General features: G+C 48.5%; 1 protein-coding gene across 2 annotated transcripts in view; it reads left to right on the top strand.

The window, feature by feature from the left end:
• The window catches only part of LOC143962386 (asialoglycoprotein receptor 1-like), a 53,981-nt gene that overhangs the window by 22,778 nt on the left and 6,345 nt on the right, over positions 1-24,858 (top strand). For both annotated transcript variants that reach the window (XM_077471672.1, XM_077471673.1), the window contains exon 8: positions 1,299-1,450. In XM_077471672.1, the coding sequence (XP_077327798.1) occupies positions 1,299-1,450 (152 nt within the window). The remainder of the gene's footprint in view (positions 1-1,298; positions 1,451-24,858) is intronic.

Below are 24,858 nucleotides of genomic sequence, written 5' to 3' on the forward strand. Positions count from 1 at the left end.
TACACTGCTGTCCCAACAAGTGAATGGGTGGGCTAAGGGACCTTGGCTCCTGTTGGTACCAGACAAATTAAGAGTAGACGGTGGACAGACTCACTTTGAGTACAGAGGTCCATGACAACAAGTTTTTGGGAGCAGTTGGTGTAATGCCCCCGTACACACGAGCGGATTTTCCCTCGGAAAAAATGTGGATGTTTTTTTCCAATGGAATTTTGCTCAAGCTTGGCTTGCATACACACGATCACACAAAAGCTCTCTAAACTTTTTTTTTTTTTTAAAGAAAATTTTTATTGAAGTTTATTTCAATACAGGAGAAAAACAATAAGTACAAACAGATCTCTTCCGAGTTTGTCCAGTTAGCGAGCATTGGTAATACAGAGAAGCAAAATGTAAAAGAAAAGAGAATAAAAAATAGAGTCATCAAAAACCCAAACGACTTTGCCAAAATTATCACAAGCAAGTGTGGATTGTACAGATCGGACCCGGCTTAAATTGCAATGTAGTCCATCATGGAATTTGGGGTCCTATGAAAGATAATGGCTGGTGAGGATTATGAATGTGTATAAAGAGGAAGTCATATGTTCAGAAGAGAGGGATCAGGAGAAGGGGGGCAGGGAAGGTAAGAGAGGATAGCTAGGGGACATAGAAAGAGTGGGAGAGAAATAGCACATATAGGAGAAATGAAGGTAAAGTAAGTGAGTTTGCCCCCCGGGATTGCTTCAAGTAGCCAATTGTTTCGTGAGGGGGGAGTTGTAGGTCTAACTATCACAGGGAAGGCAGAACGTCTTTTGTGTCTATTGAACTTTCAGGGTTCAAGGACGACCATTCAAGAGATTAGTGTAAATTGGGGTAGTTTTGAAGTGGATCCAACAGGCCCATTTTGAACTAAATTTTGAAGGAAAAGCTCTCTAAACTTTTGACCGCCAAGAATGTGGTGATGTACAACACTACGACGAGCCGAAAAAATGAATGCTTCCGAGCGATGTGTCAAATTCTTTCCGAGCATGCATAGGAATTTTTCACGTCGGAATTGGTACAGACGACGGGAATTCCGCCAGCAAAAGTCTGATGGAGCATACACACGGTCGGAATTTCCGACCAAAAGCTCACATCGGACTTTTGCTGGGGGAATATCCAATCGTGTGTACGGGGTATAAGTTGGTAAAGCTGTCTCCACATGGCACACAAGGCTTATCTGGTTTCTGAGTCTCTGCAAACAATTCTTCATTCTGGGTGGAGGTAGGTGTGGCCTTCAGTGTAATTACCAAATGACTAGACCGTTGTCTTTTCCTTTTCTTCAGGCTCTGCTGATCCATTGTGTGAGATTGGCTGGAGACACTACGGCCTCAGCTGCTACTATTTTTCCCAGCGTGGGCGGTCGTGGGAGAATGCGAAAAAAGACTGCGAGAAGAGGAAGGCTCATTTGGTGGTCATTAATGGCGAGCAAGAAAATGTGAGTATTTCATTAGCCCCGTATGGCCTGCCTGTATCTCCTCCCAAAAGTGACCCTTGGGTGAGCCATATCTCCAAGGAAGGATCAGATTTAGATCTACTGTAGATGTTCTCTGTGTGCACACGTCTACAGAAGGTTGTAACTGGCTCGGTGTTCTCAGTACAGCACCGCGGTATATGTCAGAGCTATATAAATGTATAATGATAATAGTGTGTGACTGTGGGGGAGGGGACATTTTTGTTTATTACAAATCTTACCAACATAATAAAAACATATTTTTATATATATACAAAATAAATACAACTATACAAACAAAAATAGCTTACATCAGAAAAGCAAAAACATAAAGAAAAACTAAATATACCAACCTGGACAAAGCCATTACCTCCACCTAAACACAGTCTCAGGCTAAGGAACCATGACACATGTAACCCATGCATGCGGCCTTCTTTCAAAAATACAATCTTGTATAAAAATCTAGGTGACGTGAAAGGACAGAAAGAAAGCCGCACACCCCAGAGACTGACAGACAGCGGCTACGGAGACCCGACATTCCTCCGCGCCTTTGTCCAGGTCCCCGCCCACCACCTGTCCTTCTCAAGACCCCAAATCTTCCCAACCTCACCTAGAATGTCGGGCACCACCACCTCCACAGGAAGGACTTTTTACCGAGTGGATACCTGACACCGTGCATTCCACGTGAAGAAACAGACTACTAAGCTAATTAGGAAAAATCTCTCAAAATCCCGATATGACTCAAAAGACCCGTGCGACCACTCCCAATAACTCAAGCGGGAAAGAAAAGGGATACCCAGAGCCCCACCCACAAGCTTATAGACTTCTATATTGAAGGGGCACTGAAGTAAGAAATGGTCCATTGTCTCCTCCACCCCACCACATTCCAATCTTGGACAACCACGGTTCTCTGCAGAGTGATGCTCCAAGTTGACCTTCACATAGAGTATGCCATGGAACGAGGACCAGGCCAAATCCCAAAACTTTAAAGGGATTCTCTCCAGATTAATCAAACACAGACCCTCCCTCATAACAGGGCCTGGGCAATCCCTCAAGGCCAGTGGCTCGCTAAAGTCAGATTCAACAACCCTCCCTTCTCCTGGGCCTTCCTAGGAAGAGACTTCATTTCCTTCGCCGTCACTCGCCACTACCGAAGCATTTTCAGGCGCGGGGCAACATAATGCGGGAGCTCACCATGTCGGACCCTCAGGCTTTTCACTGGCCCAACATTCTCTCAGCTTTACAGAAAAGGCCTAAACCAGAACTGAAAAATATCAACCCACCCAGGCGCTTCCTCTGCCAGCATGTTAGCAAAATTATTTTTTTTAAAACATCAGAGAAAAAAATACCAACGGGTTGACCATATGTAGGCCACCCATCTGCCTGGGAAGGTAGGTTACAGACCTCTTAATGTGGTTCAGTTTGTTCTCCCATAACAACTGGAAGAAACAGCTGTAGAGCTTCGCATAGAGAGACACAGGCAAAACGCAGACAAAGTTGACATACAGAAATACGGGGACAAGGTAGGTTTTAATTCGGTAAATTCTTTCCCTGTAAGAGAGTTTCCATTCCTTCCAGCTGGCAACCTTGGCATCGGCATCTTGTAAGGAACTACACACTCCTGCACTAGAGTCAGCTGACTGTGTAGTGTCATAGGTGGCTGGTGAAATCATGGATAATCTCATAGATACCTTGCTGCCCTCTAGGACTGGGGTCATTCTGACAGTGCTGGGAGGATAGAAAAAGAAAAGAGGGTGCACTGGCCTAGTGCATTATCCAACAGATTTATTAAAAGATATGAATAAAATCATAAGGATGTCTACTAACAAACATAAGTTAAAAACACACTCGTCAGGCTATGTGTGGCTCTCTCTCATCTAAAGGAAAAAATGTCATTTAAAATTGCTTGCCGTTGCAATGTATTGTTGGGTCTTGGCAATATACATAAAAAATCATTGATAAAAATGGCATGGGTTCCCCCCCCCCCCCCCCAGTCCATTACCAGGCCCTTTGGGTCTGGTATGATATTAAGGGGAATGCTGTGCCGACATTTTTAAAAAAAAATGGCGTGTGGGTCCCCCCAAAATCCATACCAGGCCCTTCAGGTCTGGTATGGATTTTAAGGGGAACCCCGCTCCAAAATGTAAAAAATAAATGGTGTGGGGGTCCTCCCTAAAATCAATACCAGACCCTTATCCGAGCATGCAACCTGACAGGTCAGGATGGGGGGGGGGAGTGAGTGCCATCCCAGGCCACATGCCCTCAACATGGGCAATTGCAAAGCTGAACAATGGCAATTACCATCTGAAGGCCCAGGAGAGGGGGGGTTGTTGAATCTGACTTTAGTTAGCCACTGGCCTTGAGGGATTGCCCAGGCCCTGTTATGAGGGAGGGTCTGTGTTTGACTAAAAGCTTGTATTATAAGCTTACTAGTGGAAGATGATCAGCTTATCCACATAAGAACAGAGAAAACGGCCAAAGGTATGTGGACTTCATTACAGAAACGACATAAGTGTTCAAACAGTACAAACTGTTTTTGTTAAGAAAGCTATATAAGATGAAACTAGAAAAAGGCCAGCAAATGTGTGACCACTTGAATGCTATACTAGAGATTAGGGATGAGCTTCGTGTTCGAGTCGAACGTACGTTCGACTCGAACATTGGCTGTTCGTCCGTTCGGCGAAATTCGAACACTTGGTCCGTTCGTGTCAAAATTCGCATGGCGCTCACGGCCCACAATGCACTGCGATGGCGCAGTGCATTGCTGGCTCATGATTGGCCAAGCATGCACTGTGACCCCGCATGCTTGGCCAATCGCAGCGCCAGCAGCGAGGAGAGCCATGATTGGCCACAGGCAGGATGCCTGTGGCCAATCATAGCTCAGGCTGTGTAGTGCACGCCCCACACTATATAAGGCCGCCATTAAAGCGGTTTGGTACCTAAAAATTAAACTTCATATTATTAAAATCACAAGATAGAATACTTACCTAAATGAACCCTGAAAAAAAAAAATATTCTTTACTTACCTTTTATTTCAGATGTTTCTGCTGACTTCCTGGTTGTCCTCCCGTGGGAGTAGGTGTGGTTATCGTCCTCGCAATGGTCCCTGGGAAATTTCCCAAGAATCCATGGGGGGACAATGAAATTGCGAAATCTCGTGAGATTTCGTTAGGATGCTGGTCACGTGACGAGGGCGTGTCCGAATTTACCATTTTTAAAGTGGGCAGGCAGCTGTATCTGCCATTACCACCATTGCACACTGAGCATGTGCGAGATGGAGCGGAGCATGCTGGGAGCCGAGCGTCATCGATATACAGGAAGTAAATGCCTGTGGGCTTCAGACGCCCACACTTAAAATGGAAAATGCCAGAGCACTTTTTTAAAAGTCATCCCGAGGAAAAGAATCGTCGCGCCGGGGGTCAAAAAAACGCCGGACGTGGATGCTAAGCGAAGGTAGCAGTCGCCCACCTGTAACACAGGTAAGAAAGAAAAAAAAAAAGAGCGGAATCCCGCTTTAAGGCGGCCTCGTGTAGTGTGTTGGTATCTGAAGCAGTGGGTGTTCTGTGTACCTTCAACACAGTACACACCGATCGTTTTTGGCTGATTTCCTATCTTGCTGTTGTGTAGTGGTTATTGTCTGTGCCCTGACCGCAGTATACACCACTATATTCACCTCACCTATATAGCTAGTGGTCCATCTTTAATAATAGCGCTTGCAGTCAGTAGTGTCAGGAGATAGTGCGTGCTGTCTGCGTGCTCTGTACCCAGTACATACCACTATATTCACCTCACCTATATAGCTAGTGATCTATCTTTAATAATAGAGCTTGCAGTCAGTAGTGTCAGGAGATAGTGCGTGCTGTCTGCGTGCTCTGTACCCAGTACATACCGCTATAATGCACCTACATAGCTGTTCTCTATTTGAGCCCAATTGTCATCTGCAGGAATTATTGGAAGTTGTGTGTGCCTCCAGCACAGCACAGTATACATCTGTATATACCCCTTTATCTCTGCTGTTTTCTGGTTATTGTCTGCGTGCCCTGAGCGCAGTATACACCGTGATATTCACCTCACCTATATAGCTAGTGGTCCATCTTTAATAATAGAGCTTGCAGTCAGTAGTGTCAGGAGATAGTGCGTGCTGTGTGCGTGCTCTGTACCCAGTACATACCGCTATAATCCACCTACATAGCTGTTCTCTATTTGGGCCCAATTGCCATCTGCAGGAGTTATTGGAAGTTGTGTGTGCTTCCAGCACAGCACAGTATACATCTGTATATACCCCTTTATCTCTGCTGTTCTATAAAAAAGGCATCTGCAGGAGTTAGTGGGTGTTGTGTGCCTCCAGCACAATATAAACTACCCAACTGCTGTTTTACCCAACTACCTTCAGGCCATTACCATGTCTGGAAGGCCAGCAAGGAGAGGCAGACAGGCGCGAGCCGATAAAAGAGGGCAAGCAGGCTCTGTGTCTAGAGACAACAGTGCTGGTCGTGGACGCGGTGCATTGTCATCAGCACGTGGCCATGGGACACGCTTGTCCTTCTTTTCGGCAGCTGGACATGTTGAACCGCAACATGCCAACGACTTGGTAGAGTGGATGACCAAGCCCTCTTCATCCTCCTCATCCTCTCTCACCCAGTCTCAGGGTAGTAGGAAAGCAGCTGCCAACGCATCGTCTTCCCTCCTCTCAATGTCATCATCAGTGACTCCTTCCCTAGACCCACCACGTCCTCCTGAGGAGTCTCCTGAACTCTTTGAGCACAGTGTTGGGTACATGCTCCAGGAGGATGCCCAGTGTTTGGTGGGCTCTGATGATGACACTCAGCTAGAGGAAAGCAGTAGCGTGAGCGCAGAGAGAGGGAATGCTCAAGAAGGACAGCAATCTGGCAGTTATGTTCCACAAGCTGCAGCATACTGTCAGGTTTGCTACAGCGATGAAGAGGGAGGGGATGATGAGGGCACTGACTCCACGTGGGTGCCTGGAAGGAGGGAGGAGGAGGAGGAGGAGGAGGCACATGTCCAACGAGGCAGGATGCCCTCCGGGGGCCAGCTTAGGGGCAGCACACCGACTGAATCACACCGCAGAGCTCCGCCTGTGCAGAGCGCTGCCTCTGCGCGTTATTCTAAAAGTTCTTTGGTGTGGGCCTTTTTTGAGACGAGCGCATCAGATCGCACCGCTGCTATTTGCAACATATGTCTCAAGCGTATCTCACGTGGCCAAAACATCAGCCGCTTGGGCACCACATGCTTGACCAGACATATGTTTACCTGCCATGCAGCTCGTTGGCAAGCGTACCTCAAAGACCCACACCAAAGAACAAAGCGGACCTCTCCTTGCTCCTCATCAGCTGGCATCTCCAACCCCACTAGACCTTCAGTCCTCTCTGAAACCTGCTCTGAGAGGAATGAAGGTGTAGAATTAGGTGTGTCACAGCCAAGTGCTTCCGGGAACTCTGCTTCAACTGCTGCCTTTTCAGTTGGTAGACTCGGCCCCCTTCCATGAGTTTGTACAATGTGCGGTTCCTTAGTGGTAGGTCCCCAAACGCCACTTTTTCTCACGGAAGGCGATTCCGGCTCTCTACCGGCATGTGGAAGGCAATGTCCTTGCCTCGCTGGACAGGGCGGTCAGCGGTAAGGTGCATATTACCGCTGATTCATGGTCCAGCAGGCATGGACTGGGACGTTACCTGTCTTTCACGGCCCATTGGGTCACTCTTCTGGCTGCTGGGAAGGATGCAGGACAAGGTGAAGTAGTGTTGGAGGTTGTTCCGCCACCACGCCTCCAAAATGCTACTATTGGTTGTGACACACCTCTCTCCTCCACCCCCTCCTCTTCTTCTTCCTCCATGGCCTCTTCCAGTGCTCTGTCCTCAGAACCAGCGGTGCTCCATAGGCGTTCCAGGGGCTACGCAAGTACGCAGGCAAAACAATGCCATGCCGTGCTTGCGCTGGTTTGTTTGGGGGACAGGAGCCACACTGGGGCGGATGTTTTGTCAGCTCTGCAGGGGCAGGCCGAGAGGTGGTTGACGCCACGCCAGCTTAAGCCAGGAATGGTGGTTTGCGACAATGACACCAACCTCCTCTCCGCCCTCCGACAGGGACAACTGACCCATGTGCGCTGTGTAGCTCACGTCCTTAACCTGGTGGTGCAGCGGTTCTTCGGCAGGTACCCGGGCTTACAGGATGTCCTGAAGCAGGCCAGGAAAGTCTGTGTGCATTTCCACCGATCATTTAATGCCTGTGCTCGGCTGGCTGAGCTCCAAAAGGAGTTGAACCTGCCCAAGAACCGCCTTATATGTGACATGCCCACCAGATGGAACTCAACATTGGCCATGCTGCAGCGGCTGCACACGCAGCAGAGGGCCATCAATGAGTACCTGTGCGACTACGGCACCAGGACAGGGTCAGGGGAGCTTGGTTTTTTCTCACCACGGCAGTGGGGCATGATCAGGGATGCATGCACTGTCCTGTCACCGTTTGAGGAGGCCACAAGGATGGTAAGCAGTGACAGTGCATGCATCAGTGACACTGTACCTCTTGTCCACCTCTTGGAGCATACGCTGCGTGGAATAATGGACAGGGCACTTGAGGCAGAACAGAGGCAGGAAGAGGAGGACTTCCTTGCCTCTCAAGGCCCCCTTTATCCAGACAGTGTTCCTGCTGTGCCACCCATCACACAGGAAGAGGATGAGGAGGAGGAAGAGGAGGAGGAGGATGATTGCGTCAGCATGGAGGTGGAGGCTGGCCCTCAGCATCAGCAGCAGCAGCAGCAGCAGTCTTATAGGGATGATTTACAGTCCCAAGAAACACGTGGACTTGTACGTGGCTGGGAGGAGGTAGCTGCAGATCATGTTGTCCTTAGTGACCCAGAGGACTCCGGACCGAATGCCTCAGCTAACCTACCCTGCATGGCCTCCCTGATCCTGCAAAGCCTGCGGAAGGATCCTCGTATTCTTCGGATCAAGGAGACGGACCATTACTGGCTGGCCACTCTCCTTGATCCACGGTACAAGGGTAAGGTTGCTGACCTTATCTTGCCATCGCAGAGGAAGCAGAGGATGAGACATCTCCGGGAGGCCTTGCAGAAAGGTCTGTGCAACACGTTCCCAGAGACTGGGAGATCACAAACTCCTGGTCCTGGACAACGTGTTGCTGAGGCATCGGTCAGAAGGAGCGGTGGAGAAGGTGGCCGTCTGACTGATGCTTTCAGACAATTTTTTAGTCCGCAGCCCCAAGGTATGATTGGTTCCAGCAACCATCGCCAGCGTCTGATTTACATGGTGCAGGAATACCTAGGGGCAAGGTCAGACTTGGACACCTTTCCCACCGAAAATCCTCTGGCTTACTGGGTCTTGAGGATGGATCACTGGCCAGAGCTTGCACAGTATGCAATTGAGCTACTGGCCTGTCCTGCATCCAGCGTTCTTTCGGAACGCACCTTCAGTGCTGCTGGTGACTTTGTTACCGATCACAGGGTGCGCCTGTCCACCGAATCAGTTGATCGACTGACCTTCATCAAGATGAATCAGTCTTGGATCACCCACAGCTACCAAGCACCTGAAGCTGATGTAACCGAATAATTTTTTTTGAAATACCACATCCCTTCAAGACTGCCTATGCTGATGCTGAGTGACTGTCCTGTTATGTTGATTGTCTATCCTCTTCCTCCTCCGCTGATATGTTGGAAGAACATTTTTGGTTCTGGGTGATGCCAGCAGCCCAATTTTTCTGCCCCTGTTTAACAGGGGCGTTTAAGTACAATTTTTGATGCAATGCTTTGCAGCAGGGCTAATTCCAGCAAAAAAAACTAGAGTATATGGAAGAGGTTGCAGTGTTGTGGCACCAGCAGCAGTGCCTAAGGCCAAATTTTTCAGCCCCTGTTTAACAGGGACATGTGATTACAATTCTTGATATAATATTTCACAGGAGGGCCCCTTCCTGTGCCCACCCAGAGTAACTGTGAGGACTTATAGTGTTGTGGCACCAGCACCACAACCACCAAAGGTCAATTTTTCTACCACTGTTCAACAATGGCATGTAATTACAATTCTTGATATAATCGTTCACAGCAGGGCGCTCCAGCGCCCACCAAGAGTCACTTTGAGGGCTTACAATGTTGTGGCAAAACCAACACCTTGTTCCACCATTTCTGCAGAGCATATAGGGCAGGCCCCTATTTTCAAACATCCAATTTACAAACATCTCCTACTTGCAAACGGAAGGAGACAACGGCAAGTGAGATGAAAAAAGATGGACGACAAAACAAATTATACAGGGGTGATAACCCTTCCCTATGTTTTCCAAAAAGCTTAAAAATAGTTTTTTTGACTGGAGCTAACTTTAAAAATGTACCAGTTGAAAATGACAAACAGATTCAACTTAACACAACAAACCTACACAGTCCCTGTCTTGTTTGCACCGCCTGTATACTGCTGTTCCGAGTATATAGGGCCTGGGGGCCACACGCATTTCCTTTTTGTAATATGGGTACGGGGTTCCCCTTAATATGCGTACAAGACCCAAATAGGCTGGTAATGGGCAGGGAGGGCTACCCATGCCATTTTTCTGAATGATTTTCAACCATATTGCAGGAACCAGATATAACATTAAAACCACAAGCAGTTTTAAATGGTGTTATTTCCGTTTAATGTCATTTTGTGCAGGGACTGTTCTAAACACGGGAAACACGTGGCACTTCACAGGCATACTACAGACACCCCCCAGGCACCATATTTACAGGAATATTTAACTTTTTTTTTCACTTTAATCATCATTAAAATCAGTGCTCCCGCCAAAACGGCCATTTTTAAAAACATTTTAGGCATTGACCCATGTCCCCTGGGGCAGGAGCCAGGTCCCCAAACCCTTTTTAGGACAGTATCTTGCATATTAGCCATTAAAATTAGCACTTTTCATTTCGAACGTTCGAGTCCCATAGACTTCAATGGGGTTCTAACGTTCGTAACGAACGTGGGGGTCCGTTCGAAAGTTCTGGTACAAACCGAACCGGGGGGTGTTCGGCTCATCCCTACTAGAGATCATAGAGCAGTTATGCGCCATCGTAGAGGACATCAAAGATAACCATATTGTTGCCCTGCTCATCTGCAGCCTTCCAGAGACATATACTGCTCTTATTAATGCTTTAGAAACCAGACCCGAGCAGGAGCTGATGCTGGAATATGTCAAAGGCAAATTAATCTATCAATGTGAAGTTACGGTAACCGGCAACATCAAATCCAAAAATGGTTGGATATGTGGATGCTGATTGGGCCAGGGATTGCACAGACTACAAATCCACAAGTGGATTCATCTTCCAGTATGGAGAAGGGATCATAGGTGGTCTAGTCGAAAGCAAGCAACTGTCGCTCTATCTTCAACTGAAGCAGAGTACATTGCAGCAGCACACGCTTGTCATGAGTCTATATGGTTTTGTGGTGACATTGGGATAGACATGTCAAAACCAATTCCCATTTTTGAAGACAACCAGGGATGTATAAAGCTTACCCAATCAGAAAGGGTCAATCCTAGGACCAAACACATCGACGAAGTATCACCTACTGAAGAACAAGAACAAGGTGTTACTGACTAGTGATGGACGAACTTCCGACGGGACGTTTCGCGAACGCGAAACGCGAACGGACACAAACGTTCGCGAAAACGACCGTTCGCCGCGGGCTCCATTGACTTCAATGGGAGGCGAATTTCGCAAACCTTTAGGTCGAATTTGCGGCCACGGGGTAATTATTAGGGGGTAGCACGTAGTCCCACCACCTGGACAATAGCATAATACATGTATGAGGTGAATTTGGGATCGATAACTACAAGCATTTTTTTTTTATTTGGGAAATTGTTCTGACAATTCAGGACTATGGAGCTAATGAAGGCAATGGAGGAGAGGGAAGGTCAGGGACCAGGGTAGGCAAACAAGAGGGTGCAGGAGATACAGAGCACTGACAGCAGCACCGTAATACAGAGCACTGACATCAGCACCGTGACATACAGCGCTGACAGCAGCTCCGTGACATACAGCGCTGACAGCAGCTCCGTGACATACAGCGCTGACAGCAGCTCCGTGACATACAGCGCTGACAGCAGCTCCGTGACATACAGCGCTGACAGCAGCTCCGTGACATACAGCGCTGACAGCAGCACCGTGACATACAGCGCTGACAGCAGCTCCGTGACATACAGCGCTGACAGCAGCTCCGTGACATACAGCGCTGACAGCAGCTCCGTGACATACAGCACTGACAGCAGCTCCGTGACATACAGCGCTGACAGCAGCTCCGTGACATACAGCGCTGACAGCAGCACCGTGACATACAGCGCTGACAGCAGCTCCGTGACATACAGCGCTGACAGCAGCTCCGTGACATACAGCGCTGACAGCAGCTCCGTGACATACAGCGCTGACAGCAGCTCCGTGACATACAGCGCTGACAGCAGCTCCGTGACATACAGCGCTGACAGCAGCTCCGTGACATACAGCGCTGACAGCAGCTCCGTGACATACAGCGCTGACAGCAGCTCCGTGACATACAGCGCTGACAGCAGCTCCGTGACATACAGCGCTGACAGCAGCTCCGTGACATACAGCGCTGACAGCAGCACCGTAAGCAGCCCCAGGAGGAAGTCAGCACAGCACAGGGATGGTGTGATCCCCTCATAATAAGAACCCCCAGGAGGAAGTCAGCACAGCACAGGGATGGTGGGAGCCCCTCATAATAAGAACACCCAGGAGGAAGTCAGCACAGCACAGGGATGGTGGGAACCCCTCATAATAAGCAGCCCCAGTAGAAATATGACACCGCTCAACCTCTTCAAAGAGGAGGGTAGGGGCATATAGTACGGTGTGCTTTTTTGGGTCAGGGAAGTGAGCCAAATGAATTAAGAAGGTCTGTGTGCTTGATTCCAAAAATTGTTTATAGACATATACATGGTCTACTGATCACATGTGTTGAATTCCTCCGAGATCCATGCCTCATTCATTTTTAGAAATGTGAGGTAGTTAACACTGTGGTGAGCTAGGCGAGTACGCTTATCGGTCACAATCCCCCCTGCTGCGCTGAACGTCCTTTCGGACAGGACACTGGATGAGGGGCAAGCCAACAGTTCGATTGCAAATTGGGCAAGCTCTGGCCAGAGGTCAAGCCTGCCCACCCAGTAGTCTAGGGGTTCATCACTCCTCAGAGCGTCCACATCGGCCGTTAACCCAATGTAGTCGGACACCTGACGGTCTAGGCGTTCCCTGATGCTGGATCCGGATGACACCTGTCGATGGGTCGGCTGAAAGAATGACCTCATATCCGAAGTCACCAACACATCTTCAAACCGGCCTCTTCTTGCAGGCGCTGTTGGATTGGTACCCGCAAATCCTTCTCTGGGAGTGGGAATTGCTCCTCTGCCAGCGCACGCAAAAGCAGAATGCAGCATTTCTCGAAGCAAGGCCTGGAAGTGCTGCATTCTGACAGCCCTCTGCGACGGCGGTAACATTTCCGCCATTTTGTGTTTGTACCGGGGGTCTAAGTACGTTGCCACCCAGTACTGGTCCTTGACCCTCATGCTTTTTATACGGGGGTCCCTATTAAAACACTGGAGCATGAAGGCCCCCATTTGCACTAAAGTGGAAGCGGTGTGGTGGCCTGGCTCCTGCTCATCATCCAGGATAATGTCGTCCTCTTCATTCTCCTCTCCCCATCCTCGCACAACAGGGATCCCAGAAAGGTTTAAAGCATGCTCTTCTTGCTCCTGCTCATCCGCCCCGGCACCATCCTCCTCTGACTCCTCATCAGACTCCTGTTGTTGACTTGTCTCAGATAGAGTAGCCCCCCCTGGGAATTCATCCAGCATTGCGACTTCCTCATCTTCCCGCTCCTGCTCCTCCACAGCCTGATCAATGACACGACGCAATGCACGCTCCAGAAAGAAGGCATAAGGTACCATGTCACTGATGGCGCCATGGCTGCGACTGACCAGTTTGGTGATCTCCTCAAATGGCCGCAGAAGTCTGCATGTGTCGCGCATGAGCAGCCACTGGCGCGGTGAAAAAAAACCCAGCTCCCCAGAACCGTTTCTTTCGCAGAGTTCATACAGGTAGACGTTAACTGCACGTTTCTGCTGGAGCAGCCTATCAAGCATATAGAAGGTTGAGTTCCATCGCGTCGGGCAATCGCAAATAAGACGTCTGACCGGCAGATGGTGTCGCCGCTGAATGTCAGCAAGGCGAGCCATGGCCGTGTAAGATCTTCTGAAATGGGCCGAGATTTTCCTTGCCTGCCGCAAGATGTCCTGGACCCCAGGGTATTTGACAAGGAATCGCTGCACGACCAAGTTTAAGACGTGTGCCATGCACGGCACGTGCGTGATTTTGCCCTGTTTCAATGCGCTAAGCAGATTGGCACCGTTGTCACACACCACTTTACCAACTGTCAAATTGAGCGGTGTTAGCCACTCATCTGCCTGTGAACGCAAAGCTGAAAGGAGTGCCGGGCCAGTGTGGCTCTTTGCTTCCAGGCACAACAGACGCAGCACGGCATGGCAACGTCTCACCTGGCATGTGGAATAGGTTCTGGGGAGCTTGGGCGGTGCAGTGGAAGAGACGCTAGCAGCGGAAAAGGAGGAGGCAGCTGAGGAGGAGAGGGAGGAGGATGGAGTAGGAGGAGGAGAAGAAGAGTCAGGCCTGCATGCAATCCGTGGCGGTAAAACCAAATCTACACGGGTGCCACGGGTTACATGCTTGACGGCCGTCAGAAGGTTCACCCAGTGGGCAGTAAAACTGATATACCTTCCCTGCCCGTGTTTGCTAGACCACGTGTCTGTGGTCAGATGTATCTTGGCACCGACACTGTGTGCCAGAGATACATTCACTTGCCGCTGAACATGGCCATATAGCTCTGGGATGCCCTTCTCTGAGAAATACTTCCTTCCTGGGACCTTCCATTGTGGTGTTCCAATGGCCACAAATTTGCGAAAGGCCTCCGAGTCCACCAGTTTATATGGCAGTAGTTGGCGGGCTATGAGTTCTGACAAGCCAGCCGCCAACCGTTGGGCAAGAGGGTTATCCGGCGTCATCATTTTTTTACGCTCAAACATTAGGCCCACGGAAGCCTGCCTTTTTGCAGAAAAATGTGAGCTTGGCGTGATGGAAGGTGGAGTGGAGGACAATTGTGAGGAGAGAGGAGAAGGAGAAGTAGAAGACGAGGCTGGACGGTGAGAGCCTGCAGTGTGGCTTTGTGTGTTCCGTTGCTCCCACTGGGCTCGGTGATGGCTGCTCATGTGCCTTCTTAAGGCGGTCGTCCCTAGGTGAGTATTGGGCTTACCGCGACTAACGCGTTGACTGCAAAGATTGCAGATGGCAACGCTATTGTCAGCAGCGGACACGTTAAAAAAAGCCCACACTGCGGAGCCATGTGCCGGTGTCCTGGGAGCGCCAGATGTGACCGTACATGGTCGATGACTCGCTCCTGATACATTTGCAGTCTGCTTTGTCCCTGCTGTGCAATGTAAGTCATTGCTGCTTCTCCTCCCTATCTGCTGGTCCATATCTCCCTCTGAACTCCCCTCCTCTTCCTCTCTTGTGGGCACCCACGTGACATCACTAGACACGTCATCATCAACGTCACCTTCCCCACCGCTATAAGTAGAGTAGGCAGCAACACCGGGGACCAACCTCCTCCTTGGGCTGATCTGGGTACTGGCGTCAGACTGCTGAGTAGCGCTTGTTGCTACCTCCTCTTCCTGATCCAATACCAAGAGTGGCTGCGCATCAGAAATGTCCTCTTGATATGGATCGGAAAATAATTCCAGTGACTCAAGCGGAAGGTATGTGGTGGTGGTGGTGGTGGTCGTGTTGTTGGTGGTAGTGTCTTTGGGGGTGCACATAGCAGAGAGTGAAGAAGAGGGTGCAGATCGAGAGGATGAGGAGGGTGCAGAAGAGTAAGGCTGAGCGAGCCACTCAACCAAGTCTGGTGCATCCTTTAAAGTAATTGAACGCACCTTCTGCAACTTCCCACTTTGGCTCAAGCCTGTTGCTCCTGCCCTACCCCTACCACCCCTGCGGAAGGGCCTGCCTCTTCCTCTGCATGTCATTTTTTAAATGACCCTGTGACAAAACTCTTAGTCCCTATACCGCTGAAGGACTGCTGCAGTATAGGTGAGCGGTCAGCAGTGGTGCACGTCAACCCTATCTATTGTGGACCTATAGCGGTCCTTACAGAACAGCAGACTGTACCGCACTCAAGCCTATGTACCGTAGCACCCTATACCAAGTTACCAGTCCTTATAAGAACTTTTGTGGACCAAGCAGGTTGTGTATTAGTGTTTAGCAGACTGTACGTCAGTCCCTATACCGCTGAAGGACTGCTGCAGTATAGGGCAGCGGTCAGCAGTGGTGCACGTCAACCCTATCTATTGTGGACCGATAGCGGTCCTTACAGAACAGCAGACTGTACCGCACTCAAGCCTATGTACCGTAGCACCCTATACCAAGTTACCAGTCCTTATAAGAACTTTTGTGGACCAAGCAGGTTGTGTATTAGTGTTTAGCAGACTGTACGTCAGTCCCTATACCGCTGAAGGACTGCTGCAGTATAGGGCAGCGGTCAGCAGTGGTGCACGTCAACCCTATCTATTGTGGACCGATAGCGGTCCTTACAGAACAGCAGACTGTACCGCACTCAAGCCTATGTACCGTAGCACCCTATACCAAGTTACCAGTCCTTATAAGAACTTTTGTGGAACAAGCAGGTTGTGTGTTAGTGATTAGCAGACTGTACGTCAGTCCCTATACCGCTGAAGGACTGCTGCAGTATAGGTGAGCGGTCAGCAGTGGTGCACGTCAACCCTATCTATTGTGGACCGATAGCGGTCCTTACAGAACAGCAGACTGTACCGCACTCAAGCCTATGTACCGTAGCACCCTATACCAAGTTACCAGTCCTTATAAGAACTTTTGTGGACCAAGCAGGTTGTGTATTAGTGTTTAGCAGACTGTACGTCAGTCCCTATACCGCTGAAGGACTGCTGCAGTATAGGGCAGCGGTCAGCAGTGGTGCACGTCAACCCTATCTATTGTGGACCGATAGCGGTCCTTACAGAACAGCAGACTGTACCGCACTCAAGCCTATGTACCGTAGCACCCTATACCAAGTTACCAGTCCTTATAAGAACTTTTGTGGAACAAGCAGGTTGTGTGTTAGTGATTAGCAGACTGTACGTCAGTCCCTATACCGCTGAAGGACTGCTGCAGTATAGGTGAGCGGTCAGCAGTGGTGCACGTCAACCCTATCTATTGTGGACCGATAGCGGTCCTTACAGAACAGCAGACTGTACCGCACTCAAGCCTATGTACCGTAGCACCCTATACCAAGTTACCAGTCCTTATAAGAACTTTTGTGGACCAAGCAGGTTGTGTATTAGTGTTTAGCAGACTGTACGTCAGTCCCTATACCGCTGAAGGACTGCTGCAGTATAGGGCAGCGGTCAGCAGTGGTGCACGTCAACCCTATCTATTGTGGACCGATAGCGGTCCTTACAGAACAGCAGACTGTACCGCACTCAAGCCTATGTACCGTAGCACCCTATACCAAGTTACCAGTCCTTATAAGAACTTTTGTGGACCAAGCAGGTTGTGTGTTAGTGTTTAGCAGACTGTACGTCAGTCCCTATACCGCTGAAGGACTGCTGCAGTATAGGGCAGCGGTCAGCAGTGGTGCACGTCAACCCTATCTATTGTGGACCGATAGCGGTCCTTACAGAACAGCAGACTGTACCGCACTCAAGCCTATGTACCGTAGCACCCTATACCAAGTTACCAGTCCTTATAAGAACTTTTGTGGAACAAGCAGGTTGTGTGTTAGTGATTAGCAGACTGTACGTCAGTCCCTATACCGCTGAAGGACTGCTGCAGTATAGGTGAGCGGTCAGCAGTGGTGCACGTCAACCCTATCTATTGTGGACCGATAGCGGTCCTTACAGAACAGCAGACTGTACCGCACTCAAGCCTATGTACCGTAGCACCCTATACCAAGTTACCAGTCCTTATAAGAACTTTTGTGGACCAAGCAGGTTGTGTATTAGTGTTTAGCAGACTGTACGTCAGTCCCTATACCGCTGAAGGACTGCTGCAGTATAGGGCAGCGGTCAGCAGTGGTGCACGTCAACCCTATCTATTGTGGACCGATAGCGGTCCTTACAGAACAGCAGACTGTACCGCACTCAAGCCTATGTACCGTAGCACCCTATACCAAGTTACCAGTCCTTATAAGAACTTTTGTGGACCAAGCAGGTTGTGTATTAGTGTTTAGCAGACTGTACGTCAGTCCCTATACCGCTGAAGGACTGCTGCAGTATAGGGCAGCGGTCAGCAGTGGTGCACGTCAACCCTATCTATTGTGGACCGATAGCGGTCCTTACAGAACAGCAGACTGTACCGCACTCAAGCCTATGTACCGTAGCACCCTATACCAAGTTACCAGTCCTTATAAGAACTTTTGTGGAACAAGCAGGTTGTGTGTTAGTGATTAGCAGACTGTACGTCAGTCCCTATACCGCTGAAGGACTGCTGCAGTATAGGGCAGCGGTCAGCAGTGGTGCACGTCAACCCTATCTATTGTGGACCGATAGCGGTCCTTACAGAACAGCAGACTGTACCGCACTCAAGCCTATGTACCGTAGCACCCTATACCAAGTTACCAGTCCTTATAAGAACTTTTGTGGAACAAGTGAGTTGTGAATGTTTAGCAGACTGCAGCAGAAGGGCAGCAGTCAAGTATAATATCCTTTCTATATTTGGAAGAAAGAATATTATACATGTACAAGCCTATTACTGTACCACTGATACCAGTCCTGAAAAGAACCTTTGTGGAACTAATAATAACAGCAAGTCTTTAAAATTACCCTCACTGCCTGACAACACTGCTTCCTTCCTGTCCCTATACAAATTGGCAAAAAAAGAGAACGATTAGTGGTTACTGGAACAGCTCTTTTGTGGACCTTGATAGTAACAGCTAATGATGATGATGATGATGATGATGATGAAAGACTAATCTGGCTGTCCCTGTAGCATACACCGTCCTTTCCCTTTCTCTAAACTAACAAAAGACACTCAGGCTGCTGCAAGAATCAGCAGCACAGCAAACCTATCAACACCTAACACCTATACCAGTCCTGAAAAGAACTTTTGTGTACCAAATAGCTAGTGGTTTATCTCTCCCTACTCCACACAGGAACCTGTCCCTATCTTAACAGAAGAAAGAATGTAAAATGGCCACCGGATCGGGTGTATTTATAGGTTAGGGGGAATGTACAAGTGTCCATGTGCTGTCATGTCTCAATTGGTTGTCCTGTATCACATGATAAACGTGTCACCAAAGGTTAAAGTTCTTGTATACATTAAACACGTAAGTCCGCCGCGGCGAACGACGGAAAAAGGCGTTCGAACGTGCGGACCGCGAATGTCGGAAATTCGCCGCGAAACGACCGCCGGGCGAACCGTTCGGCCATCACTATTACTGACATTCAATACTGCCCATCAGAGGAGGTGACCGTGGATTGCACTCACCAAGCCTTTGTTGAAGGGATGTCAGAGTTATTTCCAGAAGAAGCTGAATATAATTTGACAAAGCATTGTCTCGGAATCGCTTCTCACACTCCGCTTGAGTGCTTCCATCATATACCACATCCTCCAGTCTGAATATAGATATTAGAGCCACATATTACAACCATGAACTAGGCAGGACTTGTTTGGCTGCAAAGCGGACAATCCCCCCTCCTTTGCATAATGACACATAAAGGTGGGGCAACAAGAGGCACACAGGTGTATTCAAACTTCTCATCAGTAGCCTGTCCTAGATTCCCCCCTCCCTTGTCACAGCTAATCCACATAGGCATATACATCCCATAATACTTTTCTTCCACAGCACACAGACACAATAGAACAATGGAATACAGTCACACCTCAAACAAAAAGTAAAGAGTCTACAACAGTATATGAGACAATATACAAAATATCTATCTATATATCTATCTATATATAGATATAGATATAGATATATATAGATATAGATATATATATATAGATATATATACATACACACACACATATATATATATATATATATAGACACAGTGTGACTTACCCATAGGAGGGGCCAGGGAGCTGGACAAGGAGATTCCAGAGCTCTCCAAGGTAAGTTAGGTTCCACCAGCCCCCCACCCAAAGGGACTCCTGTCACAAGCAGACGCTGTTGAGAAGCGGTGTTGGAAAAGAACAACAGCATGTAATGTAAAGTTGCTTATATAAACTGACAATACTGTATGTACTGCATGCATTATACCTTTCTATCCAGCAGGTGGCACTGCAGTGCTATAATGTGTATTCTATGTGGTAATATAATAACAGGATGTTCTGTCTATGTTCAGTGTATGTACTTGTATCCTCCTTGTTCCTGTTCATGGTAAAGATATCCTCCATGAAAGTAAAGCTATCCTCTGCATACAACAAGCTTCCTGCACTTAAATGCAATACTCTGCATAATACAGGAGAGGCCCAGGCTTGATGCCTCTCCCAGCTGAGAACAAAGCAGAGTGAGCCAGCAGCACCTTGCAGAACAGCACCACCTGGTGGGGAAGCTCCTCTGGTGCAGAGACTGATGTGACTGGCTCAGTATTCTCTGTACAGCACTGCGGTATATGTCATAGCTATATAAATGTATAATAATAATAGTGTGTGACTGTGGGGGAGGTGACAGAGTGTAAATATTTTTTTTATTAAAAAATCATACAAACATACAGCTCATTAATAAAAACATATTTACACAAAAATAACTAAGCAAAAAACAAGCGTGCTTACATTAGCAAGTAAAGAAAACCGTTTCCTGACAAGATAACGTAGGAAGAAATATATTTTAATGAGAGACTACAAACCCCGAACTTCAACTTAAGCACAATCCAGGCTAAGAAACATTTTGAGATTTAATCGCCATCAGGATGCGATTCCAAAACCACCCCCATTAACCCCTCCCCCCACATCATTCACCCCGACTTCCACATCATTCACCTTACATTCTGCACCAGCCACTCTCATTCCCTTCCCCTTCCTACCTCCCCCTCCACAATCATCCAATCCATCCCTCACTCCACCCCTCAGTGTCTGCCGACCTCCAGCCACACTTCTGCCACGCTGAGGAGGAGGGGTTGGCACCACCATACATTATGGTCAAGTACCCTCCACTGCCTTCACTGTACACGGGGAGAAACATTAGGTGCAGCTACAGACTTAACAACCACATTTTCTGACACTGACTGGGAGACCACAGACGTGGGGGGACACTGACACCACAGACGTCCTCACAGACACAGATTCTGAAGGGAGAGAGACACTAAGATTCCCTGGTACAACCTCCGCCAACCCAGACTCTTCTCTATCCAGACAGAAGAATTCCTCCACCAATTCTGGCTGACCACCCACCTGTCCAGATTCCTCTATCATCCTCAATCGTTTTTAGGGGACACAACATTTCACCAAACCTCCTCAACCAAACCCATAAATTCTCATAAATTCTCGGGGGGTATAGACTCATTCCTTGTCAGGATAGTCACATTTTTTATCAAGGGCTGTATTGAGACAACTTTAGGGACAAGCCCCTTCCAGTCCGACTGGCCCCCATATACATGCTCATACCGCTCCCAAAACAGATCCAGTGACTCTGGACACACAAATGACAAATCATATACAAAGGAACCAGCCAGACTGATAAGGGCATAAATATCCTCCGTCTTAAATCCCATGGCTAGGATCTTATCCACAACACCCTCCTGATAGGTGGAATACCTCCTCCTTCCCACCTGAGCTGTACCACATTCCTATGTTTAATGGAAGAAGATGCGTTAGGTGAAAGTCGCACAACTGGCTCCATTCCACCACCAGCAGCATGACTTTGTCCCGACACAGCCTTAGCATAACTCCTAACAGGGACAGATGACACATTAACTGGTTGCATAGGAATATTAACTGGCTGCATAGGAACCTCTGAAATCTGGATTGGTAAATTGCCCACCACTTGATTCTCCCTCCTCCATTCCAGCACAATAGTCCCGCTCACCATAGTCCCAGAAGAATCACAGATACCAGCAGCCCCGTCATCAAGTAAAGTCTTCTGTTTAGAAAAAACACCAGCTGTTTCAGCGTTCATACGGCCCTCCTGCTCTGCAGTTTCAATGTTCATGCAACAATCCTGGTCTGCACTGTTAGAGTCCATGTGGGACTCCTCACAGCCAGCTCCTCCTGCATTCCCTGCTGATTGTAAGGATCTGTTGGCAGATGCAATCTCGGGAAAGTCCTCCACACACTGAGAGAGATTTTTAGCAAGCACCCCATTATCATGATCCTCATCTGACGAGTCAGTGCTTCTCAAGGGAGATTCACTTTCTGTAATGGCCTGCCGCAATCCGCCATTTTCCTCAACCTCCTCCTGAGATGACCCAGGCTGCTGAGGAGGGAGGGGGGTGGATACTGACTCAGACATGACAGATCCTGAGACGGGGTAGCACTGGGGCCACCATGTGAGGCCACTTCCTTACCCCTCATCCATACTGTTGCCATTGCTCTGGAATCCCCCCTCTGGCTGGTACTGGCTCAGACACTTTCATTCATCTGTTGGAATCTCTCATCATTCTCACACTTTTCTCTGAACACACCGCTGCTCTACTTCAGAGAGGTGACTAACTTCTCCTGCTTTTTCAATGTCTCTGCCAGAGACTTCAGCTTGGAGACTTCCCTCTTACTGTTTCCAGACTTACTGTGCAGGGATTTCTTTTTCCTGAGATCTCCTTTCATGACAGCAAGTTTCTGTTCCTCCTTAGCAATGCGGCGAAGTCTATTCACCACTCTATCCTAGAAGACTGGTAAGGATTCCTCTTGCATAAGAACAGGCCCAGGATCCATTGCAGCTTGAGCACATGAAGTAGGCCTCAGTGCCTCTGGAGAGCCTCCACCTTCATCTCCCCCCACCCACTGCATGGGGACTGGGGGAGAAGCCTGCAGGACAGACCCAGGCTTGATGTTTCCTCTAGCTGAGACTAAAGTAGAGTGAGCCAACAGCACCTTGCAAAACAGCACCACCTGGTGGAGAAGCTCCTCTGGTGCAGAGACTGATGTGACTGGCTCAGTGATCTCTGTACAGCACTGCGGTATATGTCAGAGCTATATAAATGTATAATAATAATAGTGTGTGACTGTGGGGGAGGGGGGCAATAGAGTGTAAGCTTCTATGATACAGAGACTGATGTGACTGTGGGGGGAGGGGGCATTAGAGTGTAAGCTCCTCTGGAGTGCATAGTGCAAACTGTTTTTAATAGGCAAACTCGTACACACTCGTTAAAAACATACGTACAAAATAGAAAGCTCTCATATCGCATTAAATGTCGCCAGCAGTGCTTAGTCTTATCTCACCACAGTCCGGATCACAATGTTGAAAAACGGTCTCAGTATCTGTGGCGGGTCCTGGGAAGACAAGCTCTCTCTGCTGCGATGATGCAAAGCTGCACGGTCACGCCCATATGCGTTTCGTCATTACGTCTTTGTCTGTGGGCGTGGCCGTGCGGCGCAGCTAATACACAATATATAGGGAGAAGGGCGGCCAGCGGAACACTCCCCCCCGGCAGACCTCTTCACCAATCACATCACGCCGGCTCAGGGAACCAATGCTCCGTTAACCCTGCTTATTCCAAAGCGGGATATGGAGAAAAAAAAAAACCTTAATCCCACACGTTTGGCGTGCATGTTCATCATTAAACATACGTAGGCTATGCTTGGATACATTATACATATATACCAAACATTAACAGAACGGTGAGGATATTCTACATATAAACCTTTATAAAAGCAGGAAGGACGGCGGACGAATCAACAACCCCGCCGGCCTCCTCACTTAATCAAATCCAGGCGCTCTGTTTCGTGCACCAGGTCAATGTCCTGGATAACTACGAAACAACTCGAATCCAAAAGCCCACATAATCTGCGTGCATATTTCATTTTATAACCTACCACACATTAGGATACCTCTAAATATCATGTATATGTAAATTCCAAAAAACACAGAACAAAAACAATGAACTAAAATCATTACAAAAATATACACACTAAAATGTGCATAAAAAAATGCATTGGTGACACCAGCATTCTACTAGAGAACCAGCACGTAATCTCTCATTATAGTAACAATTTAATTCATATTATTTACCACACCCGTTACCGTAATATGCAGTAGACATGTGCGATTCGTTTCGTACGAATCTCAAATTCGTACGAATTTCCCAAAATTCGTAAGTTCGGGAGGATCCGAAATACGAATTGCCGTGCGTCCGAATTCTGTACGCAATACGAACTTTTGTTTACGAATTTCGGATCAGTTGTCGTCGAATCGACGACGACTCAGTCATTATGCTTATTATGAGGTGCTCCCACCATCCCTGTGCTGTGCTGACTTCCTCCTGGGGCTGTACCTCTGCTGTGCTCATTATGAGGGGCTCCCACCATCCCTGTGCTGTGCTGACTTCCTCCTGGGGCTGTACCTCTGCTGTGCTCAGTATGTCAGTACAGCACAGGAATGGTGGAAACCCCTCATACTGAGCACAGCAGAGGTACAGCCCCAGGAGGAAGTCAGCACGGCACAGGGATGGTGGGAGCCCCTCATAATAAGCAGCCCCAGGAGGAAGTCAGCACAGCACAGGGATGGTGGGAGCCCCTCATAATAAGCAGCCCCAGAAGGAAGTCAGCATAGCACAGGGATGGTGGGAGCCCCTCATAATATGCACAGCAGAGGTACAGCCCAAGGAGGAAGTCAGCATAGCACAGGGATGGTGGGAGCCCCTCATAATAAGCAGCCCCAGGAGGAAGTCAGCATAGCACAGGGATGGTGGGAGTCCCTCATAATAAGCAGCCCCAGGAGGAAGTCAGCACAGCACAGGGATGGTGGGAGCCCCTCATAATAAGCATAGCACAGGGATGGTGGGAGTCCCTCATAATAAGCAGCCCCAGGAGGAAGTCAGCACAGTACAGGGATGGTGGGAGCCCCTCATAATAAGCATAGCACAGGGATGGTGGGGGCCCCTCATAATATGCACAGCAGAGGTACAGCCCCAGGAGGAAGTCAGCACAGCACAGGGATGGTGGGAGCCCCTCATAATAAGCAGCCCCAGGAGGAGCAGGCGCAAACTGGACCAGCGGTGCATGGCAGACAATCTCTTTCTCATATAATGAAACTTCATATTTCGGATAGGAAATTCTTCAACGGAATTTCGGCATTTCGGATAAAAACCAAACTTCCATCAGCATCGGCTGTCATATTGAGGTATATATTTTTACCTTTAAATTCATCGTAAAGAACGTT

This window comes from Lithobates pipiens, unplaced genomic scaffold (assembly GCF_037356315.1).
Source record: "Lithobates pipiens isolate NorthernLeopardFrog02 unplaced genomic scaffold, aLitPip1_a1.2 Scaffold_8, whole genome shotgun sequence".
Classification (NCBI taxonomy): Eukaryota; Metazoa; Chordata; class Amphibia; order Anura; family Ranidae; genus Lithobates; species Lithobates pipiens.